Raw genomic sequence first — 18,057 nt, 5'->3', positions numbered from 1 at the left:
TTTAGTGTGGGTGCATTTATGACTACTGCTTTTTACAGTATTTGAATAAGTTGCAAAGTTGTGAGACTGATTGCTAAGCATTGAGTTATTTGAACATAGAATCTGCCTCCCTCCAGATTTTAAAAAATATATTGTTTTATAGTTGTCATAGATTTTTACAGCTAAAGTAATGTGCAACTTTTTCAGTCATTTTAAGAGTAATGTGTATTTTATCTCTTTCACTCAAGCCTTTAAATGTACAAGACAGCAGCCCTCCCAAAAAGTTGCTACTAAGAATTATTCAGAGGTAAGAGAATTTTATGGTTGTGTTTTGATAATTTGTTCTTTCCTGCTTTGTGAATTATTGATTGTTTGATTTGCAAGGTAAATAATAGAAGGAAAGGTGTAGAACTAAAGCTGGAGAGAACATTATAAGTTATCTAGACTGAAGACCTTTAGGATTTGTTTTTTGTTGTTGTTTTTTTTTTTAAGGCAATAATTCACATTATTAGAAATCAATAAATGTTGTGTCTTCAATTATATTTTTAAGGTAATAGTTTTGAAACAGTTTTTTCCATGCATGGGATACCAATGTTGAAAGTGTTTTCATTGCCTATAGAGGTTTTGTTTACTCCTGGGTTTCCTTTTACTATTTGTACTCATGTAATGCTTTGGTGGTGCCTTCATGGTGGACGGAAGACACAATACATACTGAAAGTTGGAATCCAGGAGTCTCTGTGTTTTTCTGTAGATTTAAGCTGGGTCTTCCTCTGGACTCTAAATCTGGCATGAGCTTGACTTTCCTAATCCTTCATTTTCAAAACCCATGTGTCTTACTCCCAAGTCATTATTCTTCCTCCCACATCAAGTTTTCTCAGTAGCGCACTACTGACATTTTGGGTAGATAATTCTTTGTTGTGAAGGACTGTCCTGTACACTCTAGGGTGTTTGGCAGCATCCTTGGCTTCAGATGCTGTTCTTTTAGTATTCCGCCTTTAGCTTTATCCTTGTCTGCCCTTCAGTTAGATGAAAACATAGAAAATGTGTATCCCAAGTGTCAAGATAACACAAAATATAGAAGGAATAGTTAATATTTTGGAAGATAGAATCAAACTATCTGTTGAAACTGAACACTTAAGAAATGTTATTTAATATGGTTAAACATGCCAGATAGATACCCAGTCGTCTCGACACAGTCTGCTACCTCATTTAAAATTGGAGATGGAACACTGATGGTCTAACTTCATCATCGGAACCCAAGAAGAAATCACAGGGTAGCCTCACATGAGCCCATGCAGACTACCCAGGTTCCTGTGGGGCCAGTAAAGAAGACAGTTCTTTTAGACACCTACTAGAGCATACCATTTGTGAATGAAGAGACACATTAAAGGGACAGCAGGCAAAGGTTTAGTTGTTTTTTTTTTTTTTTTTAAGATTTAATTATTTTATTTGAAAGGCAGAGTTACAGAGAGGCAGAGGCAGGCAGAGAGAGAGAGAGAGAGAGAGAGAGAGAGAGAAAGGTGTTCTATCTGTTGGTTCACTCCTCAGAAGGCTGCTACAGCTGGAGCTACACTGATCTAAAGCCAGGAGCCAGGAGCCTCTTCCGGGTCTCCCATGCAAGTGCGGGAGCCTAAAAACTTGGATCGTCTTTACTGCTTTCCCAGGCCATAGCAGAGAACTGGATCAGAAGTGGAGCAGCCGGGACTTGAACTGGCACGCATATGGGATGCCGGCACTGCAAGCAGCAGCTTTACCCGCTATGCCACAGCGCCGGCCCCAGGTTTAGTTTTAATAGCTGTTGCATATATGGTTTCTGCCTCCTTTTTGTACCATTTTTGGGTGGTGTAAGTTTTTAAAAAAATACTTTGAGATTCAGTTGCTTAATTCATATTTAACTACATGTTCTAGTCCCATGCTAATCATTTATTGCTGTTTCCCCCACCCCCCTTAGGTGATTGAGGTGGATGAATCAGATGTGGAAGAAGATCTTTTTCCTACCACTTCAAAGACAGATCAAAGGTCAGTGCAGTGACTTCCTGCCAAAAAAAAGGAAAAAAAATTAGAAAAAAATAAAAATTTCCAAAATTTCAGTTACACACTTCACTTTCCTATGCCATAGAAATTCAACAGATATAGTTTTTTTTTTAAACATTTATTTATTTATGAAAGGTAGAGTTACAGAGAAGCAGAGGCAGAGAGAGGTCTTCCATCTGCTGGTTCACTCACCAAATGGCCACAATAGCTGGAGCTGGGCTGATCCAAAGCCAGGAACCAGGAGTTTCCTCCAGGTCTCCCACGCAGGTGCAGGGAACCAAAGACTTGGGTCATCTTCCTGTGCTTTCCCAAAAGCAGGGAACTGGATCGGAAATGGAGCAGCTAGGACTCGAACTGGTGCCCATGTGGGATGCCGGCACTCCAGGTGGCAGCTTTACCCACTATGCCACAGCGCCGGCCCCAACAGATTTAGTTTTAATTATGAAAGTATATAGAGAATGAAAGACAAAGGCCTAGTTCATAGACTTAAGATAGTGTTAGTGCAAGTATGTTCACTGAAAATATAATAGTCTATGCTACTTCTCCTTTTCTTTTTATTACCCAGTGATTTTCTTAATGGATGTCAGTGTTCTTCCCAATTAACAAAATAATTTTGCATTCTGTTAATAGCAAGCATTTGATTTTAGCTTTCCACCATTATCATATTTTCATGTACTTAATTATACATGTGCTAAACACTCAAAAAGAGGGCCATAAAGATGTATTGTGCCTTCCAAGCATTTGTATGCTCTTCCTGACCTTTTCAGTGTTTGCCTGTTGCTGTTAAGCTTGACTTGATTCATTATTAACATTTCCATTTAGAAGTTAACATTTTTGGTGAACACTGCTTAACTACAGCTCGATGAGTGGAAATTTTTACCTAAGAAAATAACAGCCCTTTTTAATACTTACTTTCTGTTTGAGCATCGAATTAAGTCTGATGGGAACATAATAAATGTTATATGGTTTTGGCTTAAGGAGCTTAAATTGTAGAAGAGAGATGAACACATTTGGACTTATTAAAGGATAATTGAATCAGCACAAAATTATGTGGAGTTTTCTGATGCAGACCATTAATTATTATTTATTTAAAGATTTATTTATTTATTTGAAAGGCAGAGATACAGAGAGAGAGAGAGAGAGAGAGAGAGAGATCTTCCATCCGCTGGTTCATTCCCCAAATGGCCACAATGAGAGAGAGAGATCTTCCATCCACTGGTTCGTTCCCCAAATGGCCACAATGGCTGGGATTGGGCCAGGCGGAAGCCAGGAGCCAGGAGTTTTCTTCCAGGTCTCCCACATGTGTTCAGGGGCCCAAACACTTGGCAGTCTTCTACTGCTTTCCTAGGCACATTAGCAGCAAGCGGGATCAGAAGTTCAGCAGCTGGGACGTGAACCGGCACCCATATGGGATACCAGCACTGCAGGCTGAGGCTTAACCTTCTTTGCTACAGCACCAGCCCCTAATTATGAATGCTTATAGGCCCTTGGAAAAAAGAGCAAAGACTATACACTATGGTAAAAGAGAAAGATTCACAGAGGGAGCAGAATTTACCTCAGATTTCAGGTAAGAATTACTTGGGCTTAGTAGGCAGGGGACTGATGATCCCAGCTGTGACTGATGACCTGAACTGGAACTACAGAAATGAGATGACAGGAAAGGTTTGCATCAGTATTTCTCTAGCGTTCAACTCATATATCATTACCTACAGAAAAATATTAAATAAGTTTAGTTCAGTGTCTACCTAGCAAGAGAAATTGAATACTAACAAATGAAATTTTGTTACATAGTTTAAGCTTGATGGGGCCAAAAGCCATTGCAATGTCTTAAGATATGTCACCCCATCCCACTGTACCCTGGGAACCAATTTTTGTTCCTTAGCTGTGATACTGAGCCCATTGAGAATACATACCTTATGTTAATTAAAGGTCAGTATTGGAAAAGTTGATAAGTATAGCCATGACCATTTATTAGCTCTGCTAAACATTGTGCTAGGTGTTGAGATAGAAAGATGAAGAAAATGACCCTTTCTTCAAGAAATTTACATTTTAGGGTATGCCAAGTAAGATAAGTTTTTTTGGTCAAGAGTAATGACATCCAAAGGAAGTGTCAGTCTATTCCTGGGAAAGATCATAGGACTTTACAACAATAGGTACCATTTGAACAGATCATCAACAGGTGTATTAGACTGTGTTGAAGGAAATGATCAGGGTCCTGAAGAAAGAGCCATGTCACAGGCACAGTTGTCCACTTTGAAAGGGTACTCCAGGAAAGCCTCTGAGGAGGTTATATTTAAGTTGAAGTTTTAGGAATAAGAGAGAAGGGAGGGAGGGTAAGGTGGAAAGTATCATTATGTTATTAATACTGTGTACAGGAAATACATGAAATTTGTTTCTTTTATATAAAAAATTTTAAAAGAATGAGAGGCTTTGTGTTGTAATGAGCAGAGGGAAAAGCATATGCAAAGTCTCTTGAGGAAGAAAACAGCTTAACATAGTTTAGGAGCCAGTAACTAAAAGCTGGTGGAAAAGAAAGCTGTTTAAGATGAGAATAGAAAAGAGGCAGTGCTAATTCATGCAGCAGGTACAGGTGAGGATGGTAAGGATTTTGAACTTATTATAAATGCATTGGGGAGCCAGAGGAAACAGGAGAGTTGCCATCTGATTTATAAAGGATCCCTGAGGTTGCAGGAAGCTTGGAGTACAAACAGGCTGATTAGAAGGGGAGGGCACTGTAGGTAGTTGAGATAAGAGATGATGGAGGCTTGCACAGGCTGATGGCAGGAGTAGTGAAAATATATGGAAATAGTTGGTAGATGGACATGATGAAACCTAGGGATGTATTGAAAACTGAAATCAAGGAGAATGAGCAATCAGTGTTGATTTTCATGTTTCCTGCTTCAGGATTTAGGTTATGCCTTAAATTGAGAAAGGCATACAAGATGACAGGGATAGTTAGTCGTTTGTCATAACCATAAAATCCCAAGTTCTGCTTTAGATTTGGAAAGTTTGAGATGACTGAAATTACGTGAAAGGGTTTATAGGCAACTTGATATGAGTCCTGAGCTCAGATGAGCGAACTAGATTTACCTCTGGACAGCATACAGTTGGTACTTAAAGCCATAGAGACAGATAGGATCACCTTGAAAGAGAAGGTGGAGAAGAGGGCTTGAGTTCCCATCCTGGGGTTTCGAACCTCTAGAGCTTGGGTAAAGTTGAAGAATCAACAAGAAAGGCATGAGAAAAATCTAGGAGACTAGCAGGTTACAGAATTCCGTGCTAGACTTTTTAGAAGTAAAAAGTACCAAGATGGTAGGAAAGTGTGTAAGGTCTACCACTTACTAAGTGTGGACCATGGGGAGATCATTTGATTTCTCTGTGTCTTGGTGTCCTCTTTTGGAGGTCCCTCAAAATAAAGGTAATAAGAATTGTATTTATGCATAGGGTTGTTCTGAGGCTTAAATGAGTGTGAATATTCATAATGTGATAAGGAATACTGCCTGCCAAATAGTAACAGCTATATAAGCATTAAATTAAAAAGCAAAAACCTCAGGAAAAGCCGGCGCCGCGGCTCACTAGGCTAATCCTCCGCCTAGCGGCGCTGGCACACCGGGTTCTAGTCCCAGTCGGGGCGCCAGAATCTGTCCCGGTTGCCCCTCTTCCAGGCCAGCTCTCTGCTGTGGCCCGGGAGTGCAGTGGAGGATGGCCCAGGTGCTTGGGCCCTGCACCCCATGGGAGACCAGGAAAAGCACCTGGCTCCTGGCTCCTGCCATCGGATCAGCGCGGTGCGCCGGCCGCGGCGGCCATTGGAGGGTGAACCAACGGCAAAGGAAGACCTTTCTCTCTGTCTCTCTCTCTCACTGTCCACTCTGCCTGTCAAAAAAAAAAAAAAAAAACAAACCTCAGGAAATAGGACAAAGTAATAAGAAAAGTAGTGAGTAAAAAAGTACTGATATTCCTGGCAATTAACTTTAAAGAGGAGGCTGGCGCTGCGGCTCAATAGGCTAATCCTCCACCTAGTGGCTCCGGCACACCGGGTTCTAGCCCCAGTCGGGGCACCGGATTCTTTCCCGGTTGCCCCTCTTCCAGGCCAGCTCTCTGCTGTGGCCCAGGAGTGCAGTGGAGGATGGCCCAAGTGCTTGCGCCCTGCACCCGCATGGGAGACCAGGAGAAGCACCTAGCTCCTGGCTTTGGATCAGCGCGTTGTGCCAGCCGCAGCGGCCATTAGGGGGTGAACCAACGGAAAAAGGAAGACCTTTCTCTCTCTCTCTCTCTCTCTCTCTCTCTCTGTGTCCTGTCTGCCTGTCAAAAAAAAAAAAAAAAAAAAAAAAAAAAAAAGAAGAAGAAATAACTTCCAGCTGTAAAACTCCCTTTTTACTGTATCGACAATGGAAAACCTACTTGTCCTTGGAAAAATTGTTCTAAAGTCTACCTTTGTTGTATTGGAAATAAGAGAAACCTTCCAGAACTGGCAGGTAATAACCCTGGTCTCCTCACAGTGGCGTGTGAGGACCTGGCTCTGTCAGGCCAAGTGGAGGAGGAACGATTGAGAGGGAATCTGTTAAACCTTGCGGTGAGGGAACTCACGTCCTTTTTTTTTTTTTTTTTTAAATTAATTTATTTATTTGAAAGAGTTACAGAGAGGCAGAGGCAGAGAGAGAGAGGTCTTCCATCCACTGCTTTACTCCCCAGATAGCCCTAGTGGCTGGAGCTTCACTGATCTGAAGCCAGGAGCCAGGAGCCAGGAGCGTCTTCTGGTCTCCCATGTGGGTACAGGGGCCCAAGGACTTCGGCCATCTTCCATTGCTTTCCCAGGCCATAGCAGAGAGCTGGATCAGAAGAGGAGCAGCCAGGACTCAAACCAGCACCCATATGGGATGCCAGCACTGCAGGTGGTGGCTTTACCCACAGCGCCACAGCACCGGCCCCAAGGGAACTCACATCCTTTGACCACCTTTCATGTGCCAGGCATAACCTGCAGCTAATTTAACATGCTCTAATGCCATGACAACTATCTTGTTGACTAAAGAGCTCTAGACAGGAATTCTGGTTTCTGGCCACACATTATTTCTGAACAAGCCTCAGCATTCGATGTGATCCCACACCCTGCCTTTATTTTTGATCCATCCTTGTAAGGCTGATCAAATTAAATACTTTTAAATATCCATAACGAAACTCATTTATTGAATCCAATGGTCAGAACAATTTAGCCATTTCTTTTACTTCTGCTGATTGCTGAGGACAAAGGGCCTCTCATGGATGACAACTCTGGGTCTTTGGGACCCTCTACTGCAGAATTGTGGCTGTGGCCATGTGAGCCAGCACCCATCACAGATGCCTGGCTTACTTCTCCTGAGACCCAGTAGTTGGTTGTCTGGGGATGTATCAGAAGGCGGGGTTAAGTCTCAGTGAGTGTTTTCTTTCTGTAACTCTCCTCTCAACCCCTCTTTTGCCAGCCTTAACACTGGGTTTATGCTTTTAATGATCTTTTATTTCTGGCCTCTAATGGAAAGTCAGCAATTGACCAGTTCCTACTTGGGTTGGGACTCTGTAGATGGACCAATTGATAAATTCTCTGATTCTCACTTCTGAACCTTAGTTGTTCAACTGATTTGCTTGAGAAATCCTGGTCCTTATCCACACATAAGGACGTGTGGGTTTTTCTGTTTCCTCCTGACACAGGATCCTTTGATTCTCAACTTATTTATTGGAACAAGACTTTGAAACATATTTCTTTGGCTATAGTATCTCAAAGCTGTTACAAAATAACAAAATAAGTTAATAAAATTAACAAAATAAGTTAATAAATTGCTAGGAATTTACAAACATTGCTTTTATTTAAGACAGGAATTGGCAAAGTTTTTCTTAAAGGGCTAGATCATAAATATTTTAGACTTTGCAGGCCAAGAGGTAAAAATCATGGATATTATGTAGGTACTTGTATAATCACTTAAAATGTAACCATTTGAAAATGTAGAAGCCACTGGTAGCACACAGGCCTTAAAAACCAGGCCAAAAATAGGTGGCAGGCTGGATTTTGTCACTGGCTTTGGTTTGCTGATCTCTGATCTAACTCCAAACTTTTTATTAATATAAGCATACAAGTTTCATTAGAGTAGGAATCGTGATTTTCTGATTTACTAGTATTTCCCAGAGCTATCATAGCACTGGCCAAGAGCAGACACTTAGTAAACATTTGCTGCTTGATCCAGATTGAGCTGAGTAACACAAGCAGGGGCACAGCTCTGCAGAGAGGTGAACCTTTCTTGAGATCCTTTTATCCTATGGTGGACACATTAATGAGATTTGAATAAAAATACTTCAGGGTTGCCTTGATTTTCAGAAGTGGGGCCTGATAATAGATACATTTTAATACCTAATAAAGAGGACAATAAAAACATAAGTAACCATCTGTGTAGTGTTGAATATGTGTCAGGCACTATGCTGAGTGTTTAAGCATATTAACATACTGAATCCTTTCACTAGCAATCAGGGAAATGCAAATCAAAACCACAATGAAGTTTCACCTCACCCCAGTTAGAATGGCTCACATACAGAAATCTACCAACAACAGATGCTGGTGAGGATGTGGGGACAAAGGGACACTAACCAACCCACTTTTGGTGGAATGCAAACTGGTAAAACCTCTATGGAAGTCAGTCTGGAGATTCCTCAGAAACCTGTATATAACCCTACCATACAACCCAGCCATCCTACTCCTTGGAATTTACCAAAGGAAATTAAATTGGCAAACAAAAAAGAGGTCTGCACATTAATATTTATTGCAGCTCAATTCACAATAGCTAAGACCTGGAATCAACCCAAATGCCCATCAACAGTAGACTGGATAAAGAAATTATGGGACATTTACTCTAGAATATTATACAGCAGTCAAAAACAATGAAATCCGGTCATTTGCAACAAAATGGAGGAATCTGGAAAATATGCTGAGTCAAATAAGGCAGTCCCAAAGGGACAAATATCATATGTTCTCCCTGATCGGTGAAAACTAAATGAGCACCTAAAAGGAAACTGTTGAAGTGAAAGGGACACTATGAGAAACAGTGACTTGATCAGCTCTTGTCCTGACTGTTGATGTACAATTTAATACTTTATCCTTTATAGTATTTTTTTGTTCTAGTTAATACTATTGGTTGAACTCTGTAATTAACACACAATTATTCTTAAGTGTTTAACTGAGAAATGATCCATGTTAAATATAAGAGTGGGAATAAGAGAGGGAGGAGATGAACAATTTGAGACATGCTCAATCGGACTTGCCCCAAATGGTGGAGTTAGAAACGTGCCAGGGGATTCCAATATAGTCCCATCAAGGTTGCATGTACCAATGTCATCTCACTAGCCCAACTGATCAATTTCAGTTCACAATTGATCACACTGATAGGTCTGAGAGTCAAAGGGATCACACAAACAGGACTAGTGTCTTCGAATACTAACTGATAGAATAAAAAAGGGAGAGAACGAATCAACATGGGAAGCAGGATACACAGCAGACTCATAGAATGGCAGATGTCCTAAACAGCACTCTGGCCTCAGAATCAGCCCTTAAGGCATTCGGATCTGGCTGGAGAGCCCATGAGAGTATTTTAGGCATGGAAAGCCAAGATACTCTGGGGGGGGGGGGGGACCCTAAATGAAAGATCTCTGCAAGTGAGATCCCAGTGGAAAGAACAGGTCATCAAAGAAGGAGGTACCTTACTCTGAAGGGAGGAGAGAACTTCCACTTTGACTATGACCTTGTCTAAAGAAGATCAAAGTCAGCGAACTCAAAAGGCTTTCATAGCCTTGGCAACTCATGACAAGAGCCTAGCGTGATTACTGATGCCATAAACAAGAATGTCAATTTGTTAAGTCAACAACAGGAGTCACTGTGTACTTACTGCTCATGTAGGATCTGTCCTTAATGTGCTGTACATTGTGATTTAATGCTACAACTAGTACTGAAACAGTATTTTATACTTTGTGTTTCTGTGTGGGTGCAAACTGTTGAAGTCTTTACTTAATATATACTAAATTGATCTTCTGTATATAAAGATAATTGAAAATGAATCTTGATGCAAATGGAATGGGGTAGAGAGCGGAAGATGGGAGGGTTGCAGGTGGGAGGGAAGTTATGAGGGGTGGGAAGCCATTGTAATCCATAAGCTGTACTTTGGAAATTTATATTTATTAAATAAAATTTAAAAAATACTGAATCCTTAAAACCTATTATCCCCATTTTACAGATGAGGAAATTGAGGCACAAAGAGGTTAAGGAATTTGCCTAAGCTTCATAGTAAATACAAAAATCTATAATTTTGATGTAATTCCAGGGTCCTTTTCTATATTGTTATTTTTTACTGTTTCTTATGTTTGTTAAAGGGGATTATGTACTATTGCTTTTTGTGGCTGCTGGGAGATTGGAAAAACTTAATTAAAAAATTGGTTTTGATGAATTCTGTAGTTCATTGTCTCTCTCTCTCCTTTTTGCCTCAGGTGGTCGGCCACATCATCCAGCAAACGCATGTCTCAGAACCAAATAGCTAAAGGGGTTGATTTTGAATCGGATGAGGTAATAAAATTGTTAAATTTTAATTTTTACTTATAAAATTTAAATTGCTAGCTAGTTGCTAAAAGTAGTTTTATAAAAAAATATACATTTATTTGAAAGGCAAGGCAGAGAAAGAGATCTTCTATCTACTGCTTTACTCCCCAAAAGACTGCAACTGTCAGATCTGGTCCAGACTGAAACCAGGAGCCAAAACTAGATCCTGGTCTAACTACACAGTTTTCAGGTGCCCAAGCACTTGGGCCATCTTCCAGGCCATCTTGCTGCTGCCTTCTCAAACACATTGGAAGGAAGCTGGATCAGAAACAGGGTAGCAGGGCGTGATATGGGATGCCGGTGTCATAAATGACAGCTTAGCTTACGCTGTGTCACAACACTGGCCCCTAAAATTATTTTCAAAAATATTGTTTCATTAATAACCTTCCTTTGAACTATAATGTTGAGTCATCAACAGGTAACATCTGTTGAGTGTCCTTCAATTTAATTACTAGATGTCGCTCCCCCTCTTTGTGGAGGAGCAACACAAGACCCTGCGCTGTTCTTTCGTCTGCTCGGCCCTCCCCGGGTTTGCTGCTGGTCCTTCCCGGGTTGGCTGCTGGTCCTTCCCGGGTTGGCTACCATCCCTTCCACCTCCGTGGAAGGGCAGTTCCCCCTGGCCACATTCCCCACTTCTGCAGGGGAGCGGCACACCGCCGGCCGGCTCTCTTCGGGGGCTGCACAGGTGTTCCTTCAGCTAGATGTTCCCCATAGATGTTTCCGGTGCATGCCGTCTCTCTCCTCCTTTATAGTCCTCCTCCGCCAATCCTAACTCGGCTGCCCACATGCCGAGTACGCTGCTCTCCTCTAATCAGGAGTAGGTCCTACAGTTTATTGGTTGAACTGGAGGCAGCTGCGTAGAAGCTGTTTTCTCCTCTCCCAGCGCCATATTGTGGGAGAGCAGATGCACAGAATAAGTCTTAATTCCAGTAACTCAGTCTAGTCCGGATTGCTCCCCACAGATCCCCCTTTCTTTTTATTTTTGGCGTTGATACGCGCCTGTCTTCGGTGCCCCGTGGCACACACTCTGCTCTGCTTGCTAGAGTTGCCACAGGTTCTTAAAAGTCCTATCAATCAGGCAAACCGAATCCGGGTCCTCTCTTCGCCATGTTGTGAGGAGGTTTTTAGGCACTGATGCGTGCCTGTGTTCGGTGCCCTGCAGCGCATGCTCTGCTCTGCCTGCAGGGGCTTACAAGCTCTATCAGGCAAACCGAATCCAAGCCTTCTCATTGCCTTTTTGTGGGGAGGCCTTACTGATGTTAATTCGTGCCTGTCTTCGGTGACCTGCGGCGCATAAGCTGCTAGCCGCCGCAGGTGCTCATCGTGCTCATCGCCTCACTTAATCAGGCAGACCGAATCCAAGCTCTCACATTGCAGTGTTGTAGGGAGGCCTTTCTATTTCTCTATTTCTCTATCTCCGGGCATTCCTATTTCTCCCATTTTACTTCTATCTTCCAGCATTCCTATTTCTCTTTTACTTCTAAACTTCTGTTTCTCTTATCCCTGCGCTTTCCGGCGCCTCGCCCCGCCGGCGGGTTCCCGGCTCTGTGCCGCTTCAGCCCGCGCCTCATCTTTGCGGCTCGGCTTTGCGCGGCTTGGCTTCGCGCGCTCCGCGGTCTCCACGCCCTTCGCGTCTGCACCACGGCCTACGCCAGCCCCGTTCCCTATCTATTCACGCCCCGTGCTCTCTCTGCACGCGGCGGCTTCTGCGAGTAACACAGCGTAGCTTACGTGTCCGCCACTAGCATTCAATCTAAGTTCCCCGGGCTAGCCTGGCGAATTCAACCCAGCATACGTCTCCGCCCCACGGTTTGGCTTCCCGTCCTTTGCTCCCCGGGCTAATCAGACGGATCCCAACCTGGCTTACGTTTCAGCTTCTGGTTTCAACTTTTCGCCCCCTATTCCCGGGCTAACTTGAGAATCCCAAAGTGGCTTTCGTATCCGCCTCGGCCTGCCCCCCGCGGCTTCAATTTCCCTAACATTTTTCTCTACCCGGTATGTTTCCCCAAGCTTTCCTCCAACGATATTCCTCCCTCATTTCTCCTGGCCTCTCCCCACAGTCCGCATCTGAGTCTGTTTGTTCTAGCTTTCACTTTCGCTTTCGACCTTAGAGATTTCTCCCAGCTTCCCCCCGTAGTCCGTATCTGAGTCTATGCCTAGGCTTTCAATAGCTTCTTCCGGCACCTTTTTCGTCCGGCTTTTCCCTAGGCTGTTTGCTAGTCTCTCTCTCCGATATTTCCCCATTTCTTCCCGTTTCTTCCCTCCTAAGTTTGCTATCCGTCCTGGGTTTCCTATCCGAGCTAGGTTTCCTATCCGAGCTAGGTTTCCTATCCGAGTCACGGCACCATTATGTCGCTCCCCCTCTTCGTGGAGGAGCAACACAAGACCCTGCGCTGTTCTTTCGTCTGCTCGGCCCTCCCCGGGTTTGCTGCTGGTCCTTCCCGGGTTGGCTGCTGGTCCTTCCCGGGTTGGCTACCATCCCTTCCACCTCCGTGGAAGGGCAGTTCCCCCTGGCCACATTCCCCACTTCTGCAGGGGAGCGGCACACCGCCGGCCGGCTCTCTTCGGGGGCTGCACAGGTGTTCCTTCAGCTAGATGTTCCCCATAGATGTTTCCGGTGCATGCCGTCTCTCTCCTCCTTTATAGTCCTCCTCCGCCAATCCTAACTCGGCTGCCCACATGCCGAGTACGCTGCTCTCCTCTAATCAGGAGTAGGTCCTACAGTTTATTGGTTGAACTGGAGGCAGCTGCGTAGAAGCTGTTTTCTCCTCTCCCAGCGCCATATTGTGGGAGAGCAGATGCACAGAATAAGTCTTAATTCCAGTAACTCAGTCTAGTCCGGATTGCTCCCCACAACTAGATATAAAAGGCCTGATGATATTTAAAATGTGATGTTTGGTCAGCTCTTAATTTGCCAGTTAACAGAAGAATCAAAATGGTTCTTTGAGCATCTACCATTTATATTTGGAGGGATGAGGAGGAGGAGAAGGAGGATGTCAAAGCTTTTAATGTTACTTCAATAGAATATGTATTAAACTGTGACTCTCTGTCAAGCAAAACTGATGCCCTAATGTGGGATTGTAGGCACCCTGAGAAACATTTTGCATGCCTGCCTCAAGAATCAATTTTGTGTTATCTTCATCAAATTTTATAACTTAGAATTACTTAAAGTTTGTTTTCGTTTTCTTTAATTAAATTCTTAGTTGATTTGATAATTCTTTCTATGTTTACCATGTATATAATATACAGCCCAGAAGTATGGGAACTTTTGAAATACTCCCTCTACTTGCTTTGCCAAAAAAACAAAGATTGCTTTGCTGGATTGTTTCAGGCTTCTTTGTAAGAGTAGCTATCTAACATTAAGTGGAAATAAGAATTACAGCTATTTCCAAGTTAGATTTCCTGCATGTGTCTTCATTATTTTTTGGCAATGAATTTCCAGAACAGCAGATACCTATAATAAAATGTAAATGGAAAGAAAGCTTTTAAAAAACCAGATGGAAAGGACTTGCTGTAAGTTTTTTTTTTTTTTAGCTTATCCACACCTCATTTGCTTTTATTAATGTAAATATTTGTGGGAAATGCACGTGTATATACATTGCAGGGTAATTTTATTTTAATACTCACTAAGAGTTTACTTGGACTTATATATTTCACATTTATAAAGGAAATACAAAAATGAAATCTACGCTATGTGAAAAGAGAAAATCACTGTGATAGCACTTCGCTTTAAGAACTTCTGTCAGTGAGCCATGCAGCAGTCACTAATCCAATATCTGTTTGTCATTTCAGGATGATGATGATGACCCTTTTATGAATATCAGTTCTTTAAGAAGAAACAGAAGATAATATATTAAATGGAACTTAGAAATTTTCAAAACACAAGAGTAATCAAAATGTTGCAGATTAAGAGTGTACAGTTGAAGATGTTTAAGTATCACTGTTAACTGAAAAAAAAAAAAGACTTAACAGAGAAACTGATGTGAAGAATTTATATTTTTGAATATCATATCTTGGACATGATTCCACTATTTACAAAATCTCCCAGCTTAAGGACATATCCAACAACACTGGTTGTCTTCATTATAATCTGTTTATTATATCATGACCTGGGAATACTCCACAAAATTTAGATTATTTGTTTTCCTGGCATCTATTAGTGTCTTAGGGGAAGAGCTTGGTTTAAATATTATTGATTAAGGATAAAAATAATATGCTATTATACATTATACATCACTTTCATGATCAAAGACTATATCAGTATTTTAATGTTATATTTGGCCAAATTTGAGAGAAAGAGCTTATAAAACCTGACCTTGTCATAATTTTAATAATTTCATAGAGGTTCTAGATTTCCTGAAAGTGAAACAGTGTATAGGGAACTGTGCCTAAGCTCACTTTGTTACTATGTATGAGTTTTTTTTCCTAATGCTCATTGCACAATCATTCACGAACACTTTAAATGATTAGAAGTACTTGTAGTTTGAATAATTACATGTAAGTTTTCATTTTAAAAAGAATAGTCTGTTGAATTACTAAGCCTTTATTTCAAAAGATTATGTTCCCATTGAGTAGTAGCAATTTTCTCTGTTATTCTCCATCAGTAGTCTCCTTCTCCCCCATCTATTTCTGGGAGAAAAAGAATTTAAAAAATTTTAAACTATATCTTCTGGAAAATATCAGAGAACATTTTTTAGGGAGTTGGTAAAATGAACAGTTGAAGCTTGTGGTTATATTTAAAGTACTGAAATATAACTTCAGTGGAATACTGTTGCTAGTGTTTCTCAATATTTTATCTTAACTTGGTTCCTATAAGACATTTCTGAACAGGCAGTTCCAGAAATCTTAGTAAGTCATGTTTAAGTTTATATTTTCTTATCTGTTTTAAGGGGGAAGTAAGAATTTTTCCTTTTCAGATTTAAGTTTAAAAATCCCATTCTCTTCCTTAACACTCTGTAAAAAGACCCCTGAGGCCGGTGCCGCGGCTCACTTGGCTAATTCTCCACCTGTGGTGCCAGCACCCCGGGTTCTAGTCCTGGTCGGGGTGCCGGATTCTGTCCCCGTTGCCCCTCTTCCAGGCCAGCTCTCTGCTGTGGCCAGGGAGTGCAGTGGAGGATGGCCCAAGTACTTGGGCCCTGTACCCCATGGGAGACCAGGAGAAGCACCTGGCTCCTGGCTTCAGATCAGCACGGTGCGCCAGCTGCAGCGGCCATTGTGGGGTGAATCAATGGAAAAGGAAGAGCTTCCTCTCTATCTCTCTCTCTCACTGTCCACTCTGCCTGTCAAAAAAAAAAAAAAAAAATCCCTGAGAGTATTCCTTCCTTCCTTTAATCTTAGGAAGCAGCTATATTTAAAGACTCCTTAAGACAATTACAGATCTTGGCAGAACAGCAACCAGACAGTGAATGCTTTACTGAGAGTATTCCTGGCCAGTAGAATAATCATACCTGGAACATATCAAATTGTAAGAGAGAGAACAATTGGGTAGTGGCTGCCTCTGTTTTATTCCAACATGACATTCTAATAGGTTTCTTTAAAAGTATTTTTTTACACTTGAGTGTAAGGATTACTTTAGCAGGTAGCATTAACTCAGCTGAAGACACTGTCTTGTAAAACATTCTCAGATCCGCCCACATCTTTATTGCACTTTAATATTGTTGATATTTGCGTGGAGCAGAGAAGAAATCAGGAGCTAACTCTGCTTCTTATGATGGGTTGGCAGGTAGCAGGTGCAGGCAGCGCCTGGGCAATGGGGTATTACCCCTGCATGTGGCACGCTAGCTCTGGCCAATCTCTGGGGCAGTGTGGCCAGTGGCTCATCTCCTCCCCAGTTACATATGCCTCAGGGAGGGTCATCGTGAGGGGCTGGTCACTGAAGATCCTGACAGGTTTCTGGGAAAAAAGAATAAGATTTTCTCCCTTCAAAAAATTTTTGCTCTAGGTTATGAAGAGAGACACACAATGGGCTGCACTTAGCTACCAGAAACAGTGAGTTACAGAGGATGAGAATCTCTTCCAGGTGTACAGGTCATTTTGCAAATACTGTGTCATTTTTTGAATAAAGGAAAACCTTTTTTTGAGCAAATACTGTGGCATAGTTAAAAATGCCACATGGCCTTGATTTTCTGTATTGACACAACAGAATCTATTGTTAATGGTTCTTTTTCAGTTTTCAGACCATAGATTTAGATGGGTTAGAGGCCTTTAGTATGATTCCAGAGTACCTGTGGTTGCTCTTGGGGGCTGTGAGAGAGCAGCTATAACACTGTGAGGAAAACATTTGTGTGGAATCTTCCCATGCTTACCAAAGAATGGACCTTTCTGGTGTTTTGTTTCCTCACGACAATACAACAGTGTATTTACAAGGGTGAAGAGGCACTGTAGTTCTAGGAAATAGAATTGGTGCTTAAATCCAGCAGTTAGGCATATGACCTTTAATTCAGATAGGTGTAAAATATTTTTTCCTATACTTTTAAGATTGCAATAAAGAAGTCACACAGTTTGACAAATAATTACAAAGTGAACCTCTAGTAGGGTCACGTTACAGGTCAAGAAATGGAGCAGCACCGAGGCCCTGAAAGCTTACCCGTGCTTTCTCTGGGCCTGACTTGTGTCATTAAGAAGTTCTTTCTTTTGCCACAAGGTGGTGCTTTCACCACAGAAGCAATTAGGATGATGCAAAGGCTAACCTAAAATTAAGAAGGTAGTGTAGTTTTGCAGTAAATGAGAACCTATGCAGTTTAGCATTCTAACCTATGCAGTAATACCACAGCTAGCCTTTAATTATATATGCAAGTTGTTTTACATATTTCACCTGATTCAGCCTCTTACTATGAAAAAATGCCAGTTTGTTAAATTTTACATACCTATAATGGTTCAAGAAGAAGGAAAATGCTTTGTATTTTAATGAAGAGAAAAATTCTTTTTTTTAAAGGTTGAGTAAGAAAAGGTCTCCCAATGTAAAATGTTTCTTTTGGAAATGTACAGTATTTAAAGGCAATTTTCCCTCAAAGTAATCTGATGTCTTTTTTTTAATCTGTCATGCATTTGATTGTTAGTGTTTTGTGGCTTTTTTATTAAGCTAATAACCATTAAGATGATTATAAATGTTTTACATAATAAAGATTTTGTTAGTTGAGTCCACAGTTTCCATATTCTTTAAGTGAAAACTGTCCACATTTCATCATTTGCTTATCTGATTTCCTTTTTTTTTTTTTTTTTTTTTCCATTCTAGGATGTGGAGTTTTCCTTTGCTCATTTTTCATCTTATTTCATCTGCAGGTTCATTCTTCAAATGCCAACAAACAGCCAGGGCCAGGCCAGGCTGAAGCCAGGAGTCAAGACATCAGGCTGGGTCTCCTTTGTAGGCAGCAGGAACCCAAATAGTTGAGCCATCATCTGCTTCCTTCCCAGGGAGTACATTAGCAGGAATCTGGATT

General features: G+C 41.6%; 1 protein-coding gene across 4 annotated transcripts in view; it reads left to right on the top strand.

Annotated features, from left to right (window-relative positions):
* MRE11 (MRE11 homolog, double strand break repair nuclease) overlaps window positions 1-17,756 on the top strand; it is an 85,507-nt gene extending 67,751 nt beyond the window's left edge. For all 4 annotated transcript variants that reach the window (XM_008262535.4, XM_002708627.5, XM_008262533.4 and 1 more), the window contains exons 17-20: window positions 228-286; window positions 1,931-1,998; window positions 10,510-10,585; window positions 14,411-17,756. In XM_008262535.4, the coding sequence (XP_008260757.2) occupies window positions 228-286; window positions 1,931-1,998; window positions 10,510-10,585; window positions 14,411-14,467 (260 nt within the window). In that variant the 3' untranslated portion in view covers window positions 14,468-17,756. The remainder of the gene's footprint in view (window positions 1-227; window positions 287-1,930; window positions 1,999-10,509; window positions 10,586-14,410) is intronic.
* Window positions 17,757-18,057: the final 301 nt, after the last annotated feature.

The sequence above is a fragment of the Oryctolagus cuniculus genome, chromosome 1, assembly GCF_964237555.1.
Source record: "Oryctolagus cuniculus chromosome 1, mOryCun1.1, whole genome shotgun sequence".
Classification (NCBI taxonomy): Eukaryota; Metazoa; Chordata; class Mammalia; order Lagomorpha; family Leporidae; genus Oryctolagus; species Oryctolagus cuniculus.
This window is presented reverse-complemented; position numbering and strand designations above follow the sequence as displayed.